The sequence below is a fragment of the Platichthys flesus genome, chromosome 15 (assembly GCF_949316205.1).
Source record: "Platichthys flesus chromosome 15, fPlaFle2.1, whole genome shotgun sequence".
Taxonomy (NCBI): domain Eukaryota; kingdom Metazoa; phylum Chordata; class Actinopteri; order Pleuronectiformes; family Pleuronectidae; genus Platichthys; species Platichthys flesus.
Genome location: NC_084959.1, coordinates 23,817,508 through 23,837,056, shown reverse-complemented (window position 1 = coordinate 23,837,056; position 19,549 = coordinate 23,817,508). Strand labels below are relative to the sequence as shown.

Here is a 19,549-nt window from a genome sequence, read left to right as displayed (position 1 = left end):
ACGCTTTATCTGTACATCCAGCATGTATGCGGTTCACCCTGGGGAACCTTGGGGTGACGCTGAGACCGAATCCTGCATTTGTTCCAAAGGTTGTTAAACCATGCTCCCCAGTGGAAATGTCAGCTTTTCAGCCACCTCCATATGGTTCTGCAGAACAGCAGCGGTTACACATGCTGTGCCCTGTCCGTGCCTTACACACATATGTGGAAAGGACAAGGAGCTTTAGAAAAGGGGATCAGTTGTTTGTGTCCTGGGCTAAGCCCCACTGGGGCAAACCTGTCACCAAACAAAGACTCTCTCACTGGATAGTGGATGCCATTGCATTGGCCTACTCCAGCTCAGGCCTTCAGGTTCCGACTGGTTTACGGGCACATTCTACTAGAGGTCTTGCGACCTCTTGGGCCCTGTTCAAGGGAGTCTAGCTGGTCTTCTCCCCTCACATTTGCGAGGTACTACAGGTTGGATGTCACGTCCCCTGGCCTGACCCACGCTGTCTTGAGCGTGGGCTCCAATGTGGATCTCACTTTTAAGTGAGGGGGGGGCTGGCGGTCAGTCACAGAGATAAGCTTGTCTGGCAATACGGGAGTCTCCATATCCCATAGTGAGACATCGAGACGAATGCTAAGAAAGAGGCGGAGAATGAGTGAGATGTCTCACCAGACCGCCCTTCTTGCTACTGGGGTGAAGCGAGAAGAGGTGTGCTTGTTTTGAATGACGTGTGACGCGGCGTCCACCGTATTTAAGGTGCGGCACCTTGACGTGGACGTCACGACTGCCAGCCTATCAGGGCTGGTGAATTGGAATAAGTGCTTATGTGACTACGCGCGAGGGGCGTATCCCATTGTGAGACATCTCACTCATGCTACTCAGAGTACCGGGGTTACGAAAGTAACCTAAAGTTCTAACGTCACGGCACATTCTCTAAGTAGTCCCTCTGGTTACAATTTCACTGGAATAACCTACATTTTTCACAGCCGGCTTGTAGCTGTATCCTGCAACATAATAAGCAAGAATTCCCCAGCGCCACTCCAACTTCCTTCGCGTTGAGTCCCACGCGAGTGCCTCTTAGTGAGCGCGTTGGCCGGGAAGTGGTGGCCTCAGCGTGGTCGCGACACTTCCTGTTCATACTTATTTATGAGGATAAGGAAAGTATAAAACAATGTCTGGTTGGTTAAGTCAATCCCCACCCCTGAGACACCCATCTCAATGTCCCCTTGTTTCCAGATGTGCCAGGCCAGCCTTTGACCAAGTGCCAATGTAAACAGTCACGCTTCCTTTACTATGTTTCATTGACTCATAATTGGTGGCAACAGGGTGGCATCAATCAGAGTCAGTGCAGACAGTTTGTTTCAAACTAAAGCTCATTAAAGAGGCTACATAATGTGATTAATTGAAATGTTTCACTTCAGTTCACCAGGTCTTGTAAGTAAAGAACAGATTCAACTCTCGTGGCCCACAACTTAATAAGTTGTGGCCACTAGCTCAAATCAAATCCAATATATTATATTGTACCCATGGGGAAGTTTCTCTTTGGCCAAAGTTCTACAGCAGCTGCAGAACAGTACATTGTGTAACAAAGAACAAAAAAAAGTACATATTATGTATGACTCACAATAATAATGCAGAATAAAAGTGAGGGTAACTATTGCACCTGCCCTAAAACACTTAAGAAGATGAAACACTAAAAGGATATTACACATAAAAGATGGGGGAAAAAATCTTGCATGAGAGCTTAAGGAGGATGGTCTTACACTTTCTAGGCGAGGGGTCATTTAGGATCCTGTGTGCTAGTCTTGCCACAGAACCTTTGTAGATTGTCTGATGCGAAGGATGGTCTTTTATGCCTGTCCCCTTAATAGACGATTTTACCATGTTCTCGATTTCAAATTTTAACTGGACTCTTAGAGTGCCTATTTTATATCTTATTATGCTTTCTAGCACTTAAAGTCAACATGGGCACCCATTTCAAATTACAGTCCAGCTGCAAGCCAAAATATATAATAGTGCTGACACATTCAATGGGGTATGAACATTTTTAAATTGTTTACTCCTGAGAAGACTGTTTCGTCATCTAAGCTAAACAAGGCACGGGATTGGCTGATTTACTGCCCCCACCTTAAACCCAAATCATGCTTTTTCGTTGAAGCTATGTTTTACCCAATGCCTAGATGCGTACCCAATTCAGAGGCCTGCGCTGTACCCTGACATGCACCTCCCCAAAAATGTAACAACTAAGCGATGCAATGCGGACCGCTAGAGCTGTTCTGGGAGACCCAACACCATTTTTAATTGAGTTGAAGGATCGAAAGCGGACAACCCAAAACTAGATGCTCTTCACCATCTATCAGCTCCAACACATTGTTCTGAAGTAAACAGAGACAACAGAGAATTTGCCAATAAGTTGATCACCATAGAAACTCTACCGCCACTAGCGTTTCCGCGGTGTAATTTCTGTGCTACTCACACACACACCTACGCAATACTATGAACGCTCCCAGACGCCTAAGTTGGCTATTTTTTCCACTAGCAACTCAATTTGATTGTGGAAAGCGGGGCCGGTCTTTCCTACAGGCGAAATAGGCGTTTGCATAGGGCGCCACTCAGAGGGGTATGCCCCAAAATATTGTAATTAACTACTTTAACAGTAATTTAAGATTATTGCTAATAATATACGTGATAGTCACGTGGGTTTATGTTTCATTAGAGAGATCAGTAAATGACAGTAGCACTCAGGTGGAACGTTTGGCACTGGAGCAGTTGCACCCCGTACTGTCTCTTTGGGGGTAACGTCCGCCCACATGCCAGATGCGATAGATATATATAAAGGCTAGATTTCTCGTCCGCGTTGCTGGCCAACGGAGTCGAATGTCCGCATATGGCGGCCATCTTGCCAGGGGTTACTTGCCCACCCATAACATTGTGTTGGTAGTGAAACATGCACTTTTAAATTAACTATAACTTTCTCAATTTTCAACCGATTTTTAAACGGTTTGGTTTGTTACAAACGTCAGAGATGTAGTTATGACACTGCATAGTTATAAAATAATTATGTTTTGTTCTAAAAATAGTATTTTGTTCTAAAAATAGGTACAAGATTTCCCTTTACAAATATACATCAAGAAATGCTGCATGTTGAAATCCCCACCCTTTACAGAGATGTATACTTATGAATAATTATAATTATAACCATGGGTTTTCATATGAAAATAACATTAACATTACTTTTATAATAGGAATATTACTAATATAATGAAATAGTTTGAATTATAACATGTTTAGTTTAAACAAGTAATAATTAAAATTTTGTATTATATTAGTAATATTCTTTTTATAAAAGTGACATTTATTTGCAGTAAAAAAAAGTGTTAGATTTCCATTTACAAATATACATAAAGAAATGCTGCATGTTGAAAATCCCCACCCTTTAGAGAGAAATAGACTACTGTGGAGGTATACACATGGAGGACAGACATAAAAAATTAAATCAATAAAAATCTATAATACTTATTGACCTCTTAAGAGTCGGATGAGATTCGCCTAAAACGCTGATATGATATGATAATGATGATGTATGCATGTTGTTCTTGGCCCTATTTTCTCTCCTCAAGGCATTACTCTTCTCGCGCTGAAGTTTCCTCACTCTCGCTGAGGCTTCTTCAAGTTTGGCTTTTATAGCCTTAGGGGAAGCAGGCAACGCATATACAGTGCCTTGCATAAGTATTCACCCCCTTTGGACTTTTCTACATTTTGTCATGGTATAACCACAGATTAAAATGTATTTCATTGTGAGTTTTTGTAATGGACCAACACAAAATAGTGCATCATTTGGAAGTGGGGGGAAATATTACATGGATTTCACAATTATTTGCAAATAAGAATCTGAAAAGTGTTGAGTGCATATGTATTCACCCCCTTTACTGTGAAACCCCTAACAAAGATCTGGTGCGACCAATTGTATTCACAAGTCACATTTGCAAGTCACATAATTAGTAAATAGGGTCCACCTGTCTGCAATTTAATCTCAGTATAAATACACCTGTTCTGTGAAGGACTCAGACTTTGTTATAGATCATTACTGAACAAACAGCATCATGAAGACCAAGGAGCTCACCAAACAGGTCAGGGATAAAGTTGTGGAGAAATATGAAGCAGGGTTAGGTTATACAAAAAAATCCAGAGCTTTGAACATCTCTCTGAGCACCATAAAATCCATCATAAGAAAATGGAAAGAATATGGCACAACCGCAAACCTACCAAGAGGAGGCCGTCCACCCAAACTGAAGAGTCAGACAAGGAGAAAATTAATCAGAGAAGCAACCAAGAGGCCCATGGTTACTCTGGAGGAGTTGCAGAGATCCACAGCTGAGGTGGGAGAATCTGTCTACAGGACAACTATTAGTCGTCTACTCCACAAATCTGGCCTTTATGGAAGAGTGGCAAGAAGAAAGCCATTGTTGAAAGGGATCCATAAAAAATCTTGTTTGGAGTTTGCCAGAAGCCATGTGGGAGACACAGCAAACATGTGGAAGAAGGTGCTCTGGTCAGATGAGACCAAAATTGAACTTTTTGGCCTCAATGCAAAACGCTATGTGTGGCGAAAACCCAACACTGCCCATCACCCTGAGCACACCATCCCAACAGTGAAACATGGTGGTGGTAGCATCATGCTGTGGGGATGCTTCTCTTCAGCAGGTACAGGGAAACTGGTCAGAATAGAGGGAAAGATGGATGGAGCCAAATACAGGGAAATCCTTGAAAAAAATCTGATGCAGTCTGCAAAAGACGAGACTGGGGCGGAGGTTCATCTTCCAGTAGGACAATGACCCTAAACATACAGCCAGAGCTACAAAGGAATGGTTTGGATTAAAGAATATTAATGTCTTAAAATGGCCCAGTCAAAGCCCAGACCTCAATCCAATAGAGAATCTATGGCAAGACTTGAAGAATGAGGTTCACAGACGGTCTCCATCCAATCTGACTAAGCTTCATCTTTTTTTGCCAAGAAGAATGGACAAACCTTTCCATCTCTAGATGTGCAAAGCTGGTAGAGACATACCCCAAAAGACTTGCAGCTGTAATTGCAGCGAAAGGGGGTTCTACAAAGTATTGACACAGGGGGGTGAATACTTATGCACCCAACAGATGTCAACTTTTTTGTTCTCATTATTGTTTGTGTCACAATAAAATCTATTTTGCACCTAGATTAGATTAGATTTCTTTATTTATCCACACAATGGGGAAATTCACTTGTTACAGCAATGATAGAAAAACAAATTTAGAGTAACAGTGCCGAAGCACAATAAAGTACTATGCATGTTTTGTTGATCAAACGGGAAAAAGTTTATTTAAGTCTATTTGAATTCCAGTTAGTAACAGTACATAATGGGAAAAAGTCCAAGGGGGGGTGAATACTTATGCAAGGCACTGTAAGTGGTCAGTGGCCTGCCGCTTGCGCTCCAATCTCCTCTCTCCAGTGGCTCCCTGTTGTTTTGGCAAAATACACAAATATATAAATTATAGTAATACGGAAATTAATAACTTCCCTTTTCAATTCTGTGAGCCTGAATACATTTTTAGGTTTTCAAATTCTCCAACAGAAAACACAACAGCATACTTTTAAGAAATTTGTATAGGCTCCTCCACTTATAAGGCAAAAATATGTTTTGTGGCTCTGGACAAAAATGTAAAGGTTGTCTACCCCTGGGTGTAGTTTCAATGTTCACGTATGTTTATTAATTCCAGTGTATGAGTGACAGAGAAAGTGAGATAGCCAGTGGTTTTCAAACTTTTTACACTGAGTACCACCTCAAATAATATTGGGCTCTTAGACTAATAACACCATCATAGACCTTTCTGGATACCACCAAGATAAAGGATTTAATATAACAAGCCATATGATGCTCTCATTAGTTTGTGACATTCCGCAGGCAAATCACAACATCAGGCATCAAGTCCATGCCAGGTTGTCATCTGCCCTTTTAGAAGTGGTTGTGTCACAGTTCTCTGTGCCCCTCGTCCTCTCTCCTCTCCTTTTTCCCGCAGGTGCTGCTCGTCTCACTAGATGACCCGGCTCACCAGGCGCACCTGCACTCATCAACTGCTCCCTATATCTGCCCTGGCTGAGCACGGAGTCATCGCCAGTTCGTCCTTGTCACTACAGTGGTAGTTTCTCGTTCTCGGCTCATAGTCATATCCTCCTGTGATTATTCTCCCCGTTAATCCTCGTGACTGTTCTCCTGTCCTCCAGTTACCCCGTCATCCTGCTCACCTGATTCTCCATTCCTGCTGAAGAACTCCCGGAGCCATCAGCACTCCCTCGTCCTGCCCTCCTGCCTCTCCCCTGCGCGAAGAACTCCCGGAGCCATCAGCACCCCGTCTATCCACCTTGTCCCACGTTAAATAAATGTCACCACCTCAGTGCTCTGTGTTTTGCCTCCGCTCTGGGGTCCACCCGTCTCGTATCGTAACAGAACGAACTGGCCATTAAACCATGGACCCCGCGGAGACAAACAAACTCCGCCACGCCATTGCGAGGCAAGGGAGCCTGATAGGACAACACGACCAGACCCTCCAGGGACTTGTTAACTCTGTGAACTCCTTTGGGACCTTGCTCGCACAGCTTCAGGAGCGCCTCAACTTCTCCTCTGCATCTGCCTCGCAGGAATCCTCCACCCCGACGCCTTTCGACCCTCCTGTGGCTCCCACCCATGATCCCCACATGCCCACACCTGAACGCTACTCTGGTGAGTTGGGGTCTTGTCGGCGTTTCCTACTCCAGTGCTCACTTGTTTTTGATCATCAGCCCCGTAGTTATGATAGTGACCGTGTTAAAATAGCTTTTGTTGTGAGTCTCCTCTCGGGCCGGGCTGCGCAGTGGGCCACGGCGCTGTGGGAACGAGACTCACAATTTAATTTCTCATTTGACCAGTTTCAAGCTGAAATGACAAAAAGGTCTTTGACCACCCAGTACGGGGCAAGGAGGCAGCCAATCGCTTGCTTTCGCTCCGACAGGGGACACGCTCAGTGGCGGATTACGCCATTGAGTTCCGCATTCTCGCTGCAGAGAGCGGATGGGATTCGCTTGCGCTACAGAGCATATTTTCTCATGGCTTAGGGGATAATATCAAAGATGAGTTGGCAGCTAAAAATGACTCAGAATCCCTGGACGATTTGATTTCTTTAGCCATTAGGTTAGATAACCGCCTTAGGGAGAGAAAGCGTGAGCGAGCAGGACGTCAGCAGGCCCCAGTTTCACTTCCCTGTACCTCAGTCAATCCACCACCGACATATCCTGCACTCAGCTCCTCTTCCCGGGATTCCACTGAGGAGCCCATGCAGGTCGAGAGGGCCCGGCTCACGGCCATTGAGAGGGAGCGACGTTTTCGGGAACGGCTGTGCCTGTATTGTGGTCAGCCCGGTCACACTCTCTCCATCTATTCCCACCGGCCAAAAGAGGGGGCTCATCAGGTAAAGGGAGAGTCCTGGTGAGCCACACTCAGTCCTCCAAGTCCCTCTCCCCCCCAGAACATTATTAGAGGCAAGAATAGTCACCAACACATTTTCTCTCCCCCTCAAGGCCCTGGTGGATTCCGGGTCGGATGAGAACTTCATAGACACAAATCTTATCTCTCAAGGCAACATTCCTCTCACTCCCCTCCCAAGACCGAGAGAGGTTAGTGCCTTGGATGGTCGACATCTGGCTGAAATAACCCACCAGACTCAACCCCTCACCCTAGTGGCATCAGGGAATCACAGAGAGACTATCCAATTCCTGGTCATCTCCTCACCTCATTCCCCCCTGGTTCTGGGACAGCCCTGGTTACAGCTCCACAACCCCCACGTCGACTGGAGGAGAGGCACGTGATTGGGTGGAGTTCCCATTGTCATGCAAACTGCCTCCGTTCAGCCAGCCCGTCAGCTTCTGTCCCACCGTTACCTCCTCCTCCCCCCCTAGACCTATCTCAGGTTCCCCCAGAATACCACGACCTCCAGGAAGTGTTCAGTAAGGACAAGGCCCTTATCTTACCCCCTCACCGACCCTACGAGCCGTCTATACAACCTTTCCAAGCCTGAGAAGGAGGTGATGGAGAAGTACATCCAGGATAACCTTGCAGGAGCACTCATCAGGCCCTCTTCATCCCCGGTGGGAGCCGGTTTCTTTTTTGTAAAGAAGAAGGATGGCTCACTACGGCATTGCATTGACTTCCGCGGGCTGAACCAAAATACAGTAAAGAACAAGTACCCACTCCCCCTGATCGATGCTGCTTTCGGCCCCTTACACGAGGCCTCTATATTCTCCAAGCTGGATCTCCGCAATGCCTATCACCTGGTTCAGATCAAGGAGGGAGATGAATGGAAAACGGCCTTCAACAACCCACTTGGTCACTTTGAGTATCGAGTAATGCCATTCGGACTCACCAATGCTCCAGTGGTCTTCCAGAATTTAGTCAATGACGTGTTGCGGGACATGTTCAACCGCATGGTTTTCGTGTATTTGGACGATATACTAATATTCTCCCGGAACATGCAGGAACATCAACAACATGTCAGGCTAGTGCTACAGAGACTGTTGGAAAACAAGCTGTTTGTTAAGGCTGAGAAGTGCGTGTTCCATTCACAATCTGTTCCATTCCTGGGTTTTATCGTGGAGAAGGGTCAGCTTCGGGCGGATCCAGCTAAGGTTCGAGCAGTGAGCGAGTGGCAAACCCCTGGGACCAGGAAACAGCTGCAGTGCTTTCTTGGCTTCGCTAACTTCTACCGCCGGTTCATACGGAACTTCAGTAAGGTCGCTACACCACTCACCAAACTCACCTCACCTAAAATCTTGTTTTCCTGGTCTCCTAGTGCAGAAAGAGCATTTGTGGAGCTCAAGAGGTTGTTCTCCACCGCCCCAGTACTGGTGTACCCTGATCCGGCCCTGCAGTTCGTGGTGGAGGTGGATGCCTCCGACACCGGGGCCGGGGCGGTCCTCTCCCAATGTTCCCCAGGGGACGGTAAGATGCACCCTTGTGCCTTTTTTTCACACCGTTTTTCCCCCGCTGAGCAGAACTACGATGTCGGTAATCGTGAGTTGCTGGCCGTGGTCCTGGCACTGGGAGAGTGGCGCCACTGGCTGGAAGGATCGGAGCACCCATTCCTCGTCTGGACGGATCATAAGAACTTGTCGTACCTCCAGTCAGCCAAACGACTTAACCCTCGACAGGCTAGATGGGCTCTATTCTTGGGCCGATTCAACTTCTCCTTGACTTACCGACCTGGTTCCCGCAACCTCAAGCCAGACGCTCTCTCCCGGTAGATGGCTCCTGCGATCCTCAGTCAGGCACCTGAGACCATCCTTCCTCCATCCTGCATCGTGGCGGCGGCCTTCTGGGAGGTGGAGTCTCGGGTCAAGGAGGCCCAGCTCACGGATCCAGGTCCAGGTAACGGTCCTCCTAACCGCCATTATGTTCCGGCTTCCCTTAGATCCCAAGTGCTAGTTTGGGGCCACGTATCCAAGTAACACCACCATACTTACCATTGTGGACCGCTTTTCTAAGGGCGTGCATTTTTTCCCTCTTCCCAAACTCCCCTCGGCCCTAGAGACAGCTGCCCTTCTCACCCAGCACGTGTTCCGGCTGCACGGTCTGCCCCTGGATATTGTCTCCGACCGCGGGCCACAGTTCACCTCTCAGATGTGGAGGGCATTCTGCCGGGCTCTGGGGGCCTCGGTCAGCCTGTCCTCGGGTTATCACCCCCAGACCAACGGACAGACCGAGCGAGCTAACCAGGACTTGGAGACAGTACGCCCACAACTCCCTGACTAGCTCAGCCACAGGTATGACCCCTTTCACAATAATGAACGGCTTTCAACCCCCCTTGTTCCCGTCGCAGGAGGAGGACGTGGCCGTCCCCTCCGTTCAGCTCCATCTGTGCCGCTGCTGGAGAATCTGGAGGGAGGCTCGGGCAGCGTTGGTCCGTACGGCGGCCAGGAATGAAAGGACGGCCAACCGCCGTCGTACTGCCGCTCCTACCTACACACCTGGGCAGAAGGTTTGGCTTTCCGCCCGGGACATTCCACTCCAGGTGGAGTCTTAGAAGTTGGCTCCCCGTTACATCGGTCCGTATGTGGTGGAGAAGATAATAAATCCACACCTCCCTCGTTAAACCTGTCTCCACCTGTCCTCTGAGCCCTCCGGCCGAGCGTGTGGCGGGGACCGAGCTCTCCGGCCGAGCCCCCGCCACCCACCCGTCTCATCGACGATCATCCGGCCTACACTGTCTCCAGAATCCTGGATGTCAGATGACGGGGCAGGGGGTACCAGTATTTGGTAGACTGGGAGGGATACGGCCCAGAGGAGAGATCTTGGATCTCCTGGCGACTCATCCTTGACCCTACCCTCCTCCGAGACTTCTATCGGGCCAATCCGGACCGTCCTGGTGGGACGCCTGGAGGCGTCCGTTGAGGGGGGGGTAGTAACAGTTCTCTGTGCCCCTCGTCCTCTCTCCTCTCCTTTTTCCCGCAGGTGCTGCTCGTCTCACTAGATGACCCGGCTCACCAGGCGCACCTGCACTCATCAACTGCTCCCTATATCTGCCCTGGCTGAGCACGGAGTCATCGCCAGTTCGTCCTTGTCACTACAGTGGTAGTTTCTCGTTCTCGGCTCATAGTCATATCCTCCTGTGATTATTCTCCCCGTTTATCCTTGTGTCTGTTCTCCTGTCCTCCAGTTACCCCGTCGTCCTGCTCACCTGATTCTCCTTCCCGCTGACGAACTCCCGGAGCCATTAGCTACCCCGTCATCCTGCTCACCTGCTTCTCCATTCCTGCTGAAGAACTCCCGGAGCCATCAGCACTCCCTCGTCCTGCCCTCCTGCCTCTCCCCTGCGCTGAAGAACTCCCGGAGCCATCAGCACCCCGTCTATCCACCTTGTCCCACGTTAAATAAACGTCATTGAACGCACCACCTCAGTGCTCTGTGTTTTGCCTCCGCTCTGGGGTCCACCCGTCTCGTATCGTAACAGGTTGTGGTTCTTGTTGCTACCGACTAAAATAAACAGTAAAGAAATTTTGAATGTCTAAAATGTGCTGTAATAAACAACACATTATATAACTTGCAGAAACAAAAAACTAAAATGTGACATTTAATCACATATTAATATTGATACATTTATCTTATACACCTTAAATTATTGTTGGTCAATGATACACAGACCCTTTGAAGATGAGCTGGAAAGTTGAAAATGGTTGGCACAACACCATCTTTAAGTCGGACAGTCTGCCCCGTCCTATCAAAGTCCTCTCTCCCGAAATGCTCACTGCAGAGCAGTATACTGTCAGAGGCAGCAAAATGTTCCCTTCTTAGGGCAACTTCCCACATCCTCCTCCTCTCTCCGTTTTTGGGAAACCTTAAAAAAGTAAGAAATATACCCAGATATACAAATTATTGTCAACATTTTCAATCCGTATTCCCATTTACATTAAGGGTAAGGACACAAATACATGCCTAAATTATCATATTTTTGGGGTAATTGTATGTATATGTATGTATGTATGCATGCATGCACATTAAGAATAAGATAACCACACTAAAAACAATAAAAAGGTGTCCAAAAGAAACATTCAGTGATTGTTTCTTTTGGACACCTCAGTAAACAAACATATTCTATAAAGCCTTGTGTCAACAACAATCTAGCAATACTATTATGTCATAGCCCCGCTGTTCCTGCACATACTTCCACTGAGTAAATAACGATTATCCTAAAAATAAATCATAATATTGTAATACCCTACAGGTGAAAGGGGATCCCACGGGTCCCAACGGCTATTGGAGCATCCGTAGGCTGCACAAAAGGCTGGCATCTTCACTGGCAATAAAGTCAGCAATTTCCTGAAGAAATCATAATCTAAGATGTTTTTAACAAACCAACTCTATCGGAAATAATGTGAAACTTCAGTTAAATCATGTACAACTTAAGTAATATTGAAAAGTAAGAACAATTCTGCCTCTCCCATAAATGTTAAATTACTCGGTACTAGCCTAGCCTAGCCTAGCCGTGATACACAACTAAGCTGCACGATTAAGTCATTTTTCGAAGAGAAAAGCTACGATTTCAACAAGTTCAAGCAGTCTAACCACGTTAATAACGTTTGTAAGAAACCAAACCATTTGTAAATCCGTTAAGATTTCAGCGAGATAAGAGTATTAGCGTTTGTGCAGATCACTGACCCTCCTTAGGTACAACAGATCCTTCCTGAAAGCTTCCCCCTGGCAAGATGGCCACCTGTGATGACGTTCTAGACTCCGCCGCAAGATATCTAGCCTTTATATATATCTATGCCAGATGCTGTCTGGATGAGGAACTGAATGATCCGTGTCGTTATTGCTGCTGCATTCATGCTATATTCTACAGATATACTTTGTCGCTGTGATATCAATCTTGTGACCCGTAACATATATCTCCAACCAATATTTTGACATTAAAAAAATATATCTAACTTTAGGGTAAAATGAACCAAAAATCGAAAACGAAAGGGGTACGTACCTCCTTGGTTTTGTCAGAACATGCTAGCACATTGAGGCTTTTGGTTAGAATGCGTTTGTCCAAGCAACTTCGAAGAAGGTAGAAATAAATTTATAATAAGTTTCCATGGAAATCGTTTTTTTTGGGGGGGGGGGGGGGGGCGCCAGGAGTGAAGGAACTTCAGGAGATGAGCTAAGCGCCACTTAGCTCATCTCACTAAGGAAACCTCCTCGCATCTCAAGCTCTACCAAACTCCTAGCAGCGACGTGATGTCCTGCAGGAAAACTCCAACCAGCATCTGAGCTGCACAGCTCAGCAGAACCACTAAGGTAGAATCCTTACAACCAACGAGAAGACTTCACAGAACTGCGAACTGAACTGCAACTTCCTTTTTCCCCTCCCAACTGGGCTTAATAATTATACTAGGCTAAGCAAGACTATTTATTCTATACTGTCTGATGTTTATGAGTTGATATGTGTTGTGATATTTTGGGTTATTAGTTATTCAAAAGTAAGGTTAGTTTGTAATGCTCTTCACGGTCTTTCCTTGCATTTCAGTCTACACTCTTTGTCGAACTTAGCATCCAAACAGACACACGCATATTTCTTTACCTAATTAAAATCTTCCCCAGCTACCGGTCGTAAAACAACTTCAAAGGGGGGGGGGGGGGGTCAAAGTTAAAGTAAAATATATATTGAGATTCCTAATTGAACTACATCTAAATGAGACTGATCTTTACATTGGATTGTTGGTCCCTGATACCAGGGTGGTGCCCCATCGTTTCTGAATTATAATTACAAATTGTATTATTCTTAATTGATAATTACAGTTTTTCATTCATAATTTCATTATTCTTAATTGATAACTTTATTGTTTTAATTAATAATCGTTTTATGTTTAATAAATAATTGTATTATCACATTTTATGAGTATTCATAATTAGCCAACATCAAGTCTACCTATTATTGCACAACATTATTCAACAAAATAATTCAGTTCATACTAACTTTACTAATTAATACTTTATAACAAACATGTATTATTTTGGACAGAGTTACAAAAAGTTTACAGAAAGAAAACTACATTAATTCATTCTTTAAAAAAGAAAGAAGGGATCATGTTGTAAAAACAAAAAAGATTACTTTTATGTGATCTGTGATTGTACAGCAATAACAAATAAAGCAGCATGTACCTAAACTTTACTGGAAACATTTTGGCTTAAGCAAAATGTTTCACTACAATACAGTTTTACTATTTTTCTACAGCCAGTAAACATCTAGCTCTTCATCGGTCCTTCCCAACAGACTTCACAACTTTTTGAAATTAGTTTTTCTTAGCCAGCAATTTCTCATATTATGAAAAACTGTTTGTACATTCAGGAAGCACAGTTAACGTTTTAATGACTTTAGAGCCTGTATAGAAACATTAAAGACAAGTGCCTGGAAAAGACAAACAGTTTTCAAAAGCAGTCACTGCATAGGCTGTATTAACTTACACATAAAGAAGATACTCCAGTGAGTGTATGCATGGTGGACTGAATGAAGCAGGATATTGGCCTATGCTAAGCCAACATGTGTTATTATTAAGTTACATATCCAAGTTTCAAGTTAAAATACAAATGTGTGGGATTCAGAAACGTTGTAGGGATGTGTATTGGCACTGTTTGACACTAAATCAGTTTATGTTAAGGACCGATAGAAAATTATTTCAGAAAAGTGCCTTGTGAGGAGCTGAAACTATTAATTGATTGACAAAAATAAGTCAACAATGACTTGGTTTTTATTGGTGTTAATAATTGATTTTGTCACAAATAAACGTTGACTGGTCCCAACTTCTCAAATCTGCTGACATCCTTATTCTCAGGTCGTTCCCTGAACTTTCTTGGAGTCATAACACAGAATATTTAACTCCCAAGATTAGACTATTCCATGCTTTAATGACACAGAACTCGGCTGACCCTAACCGTACACATTGCATGTTTCTGTCTGATCAATAAAAGCTGCTACTCAAAATAAGTCTCACAAAAAACATGCAGTGAAATGTGTTTGGTCTAAGCCAGAGAATCCCACTTACTGAAGGGTCAATTCAGTTTTGCACAAATACTGAGTTTGTTTTGCTCAAAGGGACCAGTTCATATGGGTCTGGGCTTAGGAACCAATTTAACTCTGAAACCAAACTCTCTATGGTCAATGTGAAGATAAAGCAGCTTTTCAAATGTTAACTTTGTGAAGATTGCACTCTAACATTAGCCAGCTACACTGATTCCACCTGACGCTTTGTGATTCCCAGACGGTCAGCTGTCTCTAAACTTTTTGCTAAGCCGAACAGGGCACATGGCAACACATTGATAGACATTTAACAATATCAGTATGAAGGAAACTTCATGTGCTAGTAATGGCAACATTTGTCAACATATTTATTAACCAATACTAAAACGGCGATGGATACAACAGTGAGCTAAAATGTGATGTAAGCAATAAACATGTTTCACTCAAATTACAGGTTGCTGCATATTCTGTACGCGAAAGGGAAAGCAACTTGATTTTCACATGATCTCACTGGAGGAATGTGGATTTCTGTTGAGAAAAAAATAACATAATTTTGGATGACGAGGTTAAGTAGTGGTCTGAGTCCTTATTTCATCAGGTAATTTCGCAATGAAATGCTACTACTGACCATCTAAATTTGAAACATTCATTGGCTGACCATTCATAGCTTATTTGGTCAAAAATGTTTGGTTTTCAGTGGAAATATTTCATTCGAATATATAAACCTAATTCGAAATATTTAACCACACACATTAAAAATATATTGCTACATTGTATCCTGGAATAGGTCAACCAGGTTACCAGTCACCACTAAAAAAAACTATAATTTCCTGCTAATATCTTGAAGTTTTTAGAGGGACTTGAACATTATTTCATCTGACTGAAATATGAACATATGAGGATTGAGCTCTTCTTGAGTTTACAGAATAATTTTGTCTGCAGATTTGAATCCATTCTGTGACCTCTGGTCAACAAAGCATTATATAATGCATAGTGTAAAGTAGATTGTCTTTATCTGATAACACAACAGAAATGTTTAATATTCTGATGGAGGAGCAGACATAGTGTAACACTGCGTAACAGTGCCAGGGCTGGTGTTTATTTGAATGAATAAAAAAAAAATGATTATACTGACAAGTCATGTGGGTAGTAGGTACGGTCACATAAGTGCCGTATTAATAATAAAGTGTACATTTGTCAGTTTTGTGCCATTACGTGCATCATACTAAAAGCAAATATCCTCCATACTGTTGTTTAACAAGGGTAAGTGAAATACTGAATTCATTACATACAGAGTCTCTGTCACTTGACAGTGCCCCAAACCAGTAGGTCATGTAGGCAGCAACCTTGGCGCAGAGAGTCCCAGTGGTCACCTTTCCAAAACACTCAAACTTCCCTCCTTTACATGGTTACCTCTGCATCAGGATTTGCCTGTTTGAGACGATCTGTGACCGACCAACTACATCTATTGGTCGGGGGCTGTTTCAGGAGGAACCATCAGGGCTATGCACACTGATCCATGCAGCACTTTATCTTGAGGTTATTTTGCACCAAAAATAGGTCTTCTATCATAAAGGCGTTATCACATCTCACTAACAGTTCTTGAAATGTAACACAACTGTAAGGTTCAACTCTCAGATTCCACCATGTCACACAGTTACAAAGACCAATATAGTACATACATTATGTAAAACTATATATACAATTAATGTTTTATATTTGACACCATTTCTGATTATGCAAGTGCTGTCTAACTACAGTAATACATTACATATAAATACAATACCTAATGTCAGAAGTAATAAAGAATTAAAATAGCTAAAAATAAACACTTCAAAGATAATTAGTGCAATTAAATGCAACAAAAAGGCAGCCAAGACATTTGGTCCAAAGGAGCTAACCAGCCTCCAGCAACACTGCATGAGATAGTTTACAGATCTGTCACATGTTCAAATAACAAGCTGCTTTGTTTAGACTAATTTCTAGGCATTGTTTGCACGTTCTGAAAGAAAAATGCTAGATGGTAAGCCTCTAAAAAATTCTTAAAATCTGCTGAAAGTATTATGGTTTATGACAATCCCCTAGGTCAAAAAGTATTGCATTCTAACAAAACTTTGGTCTCCAACCACTGTGACTCATGCAATACTAACAAAGAAAGAAATATTTTAGACCCATGTGTAAACTTAGACTGGGTGAAAACAACAGAATTTGTGTACTTCGGCAATGTATGGAGAGCCTCGAGAGATGGCAGGACGGCTCAGTTTTGCTTGATTCGGTAGGCAGTGCACAGTGCAAATGATAGAGATACAGAGAGGGGCAGTAAATTACTGACAGAGACAACTGTAAAATATAACTATTTTACGGTACACACATATATGAAAAGACCCAAAATGAACACTGTAAGCGGACTTAGTGGAGCTGTTTATCGCTCCCTGGGTGTCTGCCCATGGCTTGGTGGCGCTGTGGCAGGGAAGTGGAGCTGTGCATGGCTCCCCCACCCCTGCAAGGTCTGACGGTACCACCTCTGCCTAATTTTCAGCCAGGAAATACCCTGTTTAAATTCAATCTCATTATTCCTTTCACCTTTTTCAAGAATACAAAAGGAATGAAAACTCTCAAAGACTTTCATTAAACTTCAAACATAAGTCCCTAAGTTCATTATCACCATCACAGTTATAAAGATAAATATAAGGCCATAAACTTCCACTCAAGTTTAGGAGTTTGTTCTAATTTAACTGCCATCTTCATTTATATGTTTTCTTCGAGAGGTCATCACATCAGATGAGGATCTCCACCATGTCATTGTCCAGTTCCTGTTGGATGGATGGATTTAATTGGTGGAGCTGTAGCTGTAGGTGGGACTGGACAGGTTGCCTCCGCTCCAGGGTGCTGCTTTGAAACGCCGCCACATCTACACAAGGAGGACAAGGAACATCAGAAAGTCAGAAGAGGCAGAATTTAAGTTCAGCTTGTTTATAACATATAGGGCCTGATCTACTAAAGGTTTGCGTGTGTTAAAGCTAAGGCTGTTAACGTTAACGCGTTGACGCTTGCAATTAATCTGGAAACCTTAACTCGTTTTGGGGGATGCAAATTAATCATATCACCAAGTCTGACCACGAAGACCCTGGTGTGCTTAACGGCAAATTTTGATTAAAAAAGCTTTGGAATGGGAGTTAAGATAAAACCAAAGTTATGTGTACATGCTGCAGTGATGAACTGTCTTTCCATCGTAGTACAACGAGTCTGAAGTACAATCTAACACAGACGCTAACACCGTGACGACATCAAGCCGTGCTCGTCAAGCTACACTGGCGGAATGCAGCAGAGCCGGCTCTGTCAACAAAACGACAAAAACTAAGCTAACTAATGCTATCGATTAATGGGTCGCAATAGACTGCAGACCCATCAACATAGTTGAGGACAAATTGCTTTGAGACAATATCCATATCACCTCAGGGGACTCATCCTACAAAACGCCATCAAGAGAACTATTTTCACAAGAATTCATGAACTCTATGGAAGTGAAAAGGCAATGAAAGTGGAGCAGCGGGCACAAGCTTCATTTATTGCACTGACAGGAGACCACTGGACATCAGAAAGCAACCATAACTACCTTGGCATACCAACACATCTAATAGATGATAATTGGCAGCTGCACTCATTTGCGTTAGGTGTAGTGAAAACAGAGAAAAGACATTTCGCCGAAGCATGCTTTCACCAGTTTCTTGACGTTGCTAAAGAGTGGGGGATAACGGACAGGGTCATCACTATTGAAACAGATTGTGCTCGATATATGATAGCGACAGCAGGGAGTCTACCATTCAAGCATATGCCTTGTGCGGCGCATATTATACGGTGGACGATCACAGTGTCTCTCCGTGACAGCGGGTTTGATAGTGCATTAGCCAAGTGCTGTAAAATAGTCTGACATTTCAAATACAGTCCTGCAAACACAGCAGAGCTGAAAGTTCCGCAAGCATCCCATGGACAGACAGAGGAGTCACTCATGCAGGATGTAGCCACACACTGGAATTCAACACTGGAGATGATAAAGCATATCCAGCACAACAGAGAGCAACTTAAGGCAAAGCTGGCCAGCAGAAGCACAACTTGGCCACGCTAACCTCAGCTGAATATGAAACATATATTGAAACACTGCTGGAGCCATGCAGGTAAAGTGATTTACCTAGTCTCTATTCATTTATTATTAATATATTTTCTTTAGAAATAATTTTAGGCCTGTCCACTATATGCAGGGTTCATACACATTTTGACCAATGGATTTCTATGACTTTTCCAGGACCGAACATTTTGTGAAATCTCGGTGTATACGCGAAAAAGTGACAAAATGTAGTATTCAAACTAACAATGAGAATTCCAAGGCATTTTTAGAGTATTTCTTTACAGGCATATGAATTATTAAAACTCACCGTAAATGAATTAGGAATGGGCATTCGATTAAATTGTCTTAATCGATCGTCGGGATCTACTTTAGATTAATCATTAATATTTTTATATTAAAATTAACTCTTTATTGGCTACATTAAATGCAGTGAAAATAAAAAAACACAGCGTGTTTCCTCATTGAGGTCTTTATTACATGATGAACAACTCTTGAGCTCCGATGAGAGAGCAGCTAGCCGCTGAGAGCTAGCTCGATTTGACGGTTCTCAACCTCTCAGTCCGGTTATTGTCACGCCCTCACTCCTGGAACCCCTCACCCAGACCCAGGTCTGTCTGGGTTCAATTCCGCGTGGATTGAGGGTCCATGTGCGCACATGAAGCCGAGCAGCGGAGCTAGCTCCAGGCTGCTTCCTCCAGCTGCTAACATCCTCGCTGGGCTGCGTTCAGGGCAACTCGAATATTCCGACTTCCTGCCACATGCAGTAGTTTTCATTGATGAAAAAAGAATGTCATCGACGAAATTCTTAATGATCAATTAATCGATTGTCGAATAATTGTGCCCATTCCTAAAATGAACGACATGAAAATATGA

General features: G+C 43.8%; 1 protein-coding gene across 3 annotated transcripts in view; it reads right to left on the bottom strand.

Annotated features, from left to right (window-relative positions):
- Positions 1 to 14,888: 14,888 nt before the first annotated feature.
- amot (angiomotin) overlaps positions 14,889 to 19,549 on the bottom strand; it is a 46,790-nt gene continuing 42,129 nt past the window's right edge. For all 3 annotated transcript variants that reach the window (XM_062405829.1, XM_062405831.1, XM_062405830.1), the window contains one exon: positions 14,889 to 17,461. In XM_062405829.1, the coding sequence (XP_062261813.1) occupies positions 17,328 to 17,461 (134 nt within the window). In that variant the 3' untranslated portion in view covers positions 14,889 to 17,327. The remainder of the gene's footprint in view (positions 17,462 to 19,549) is intronic.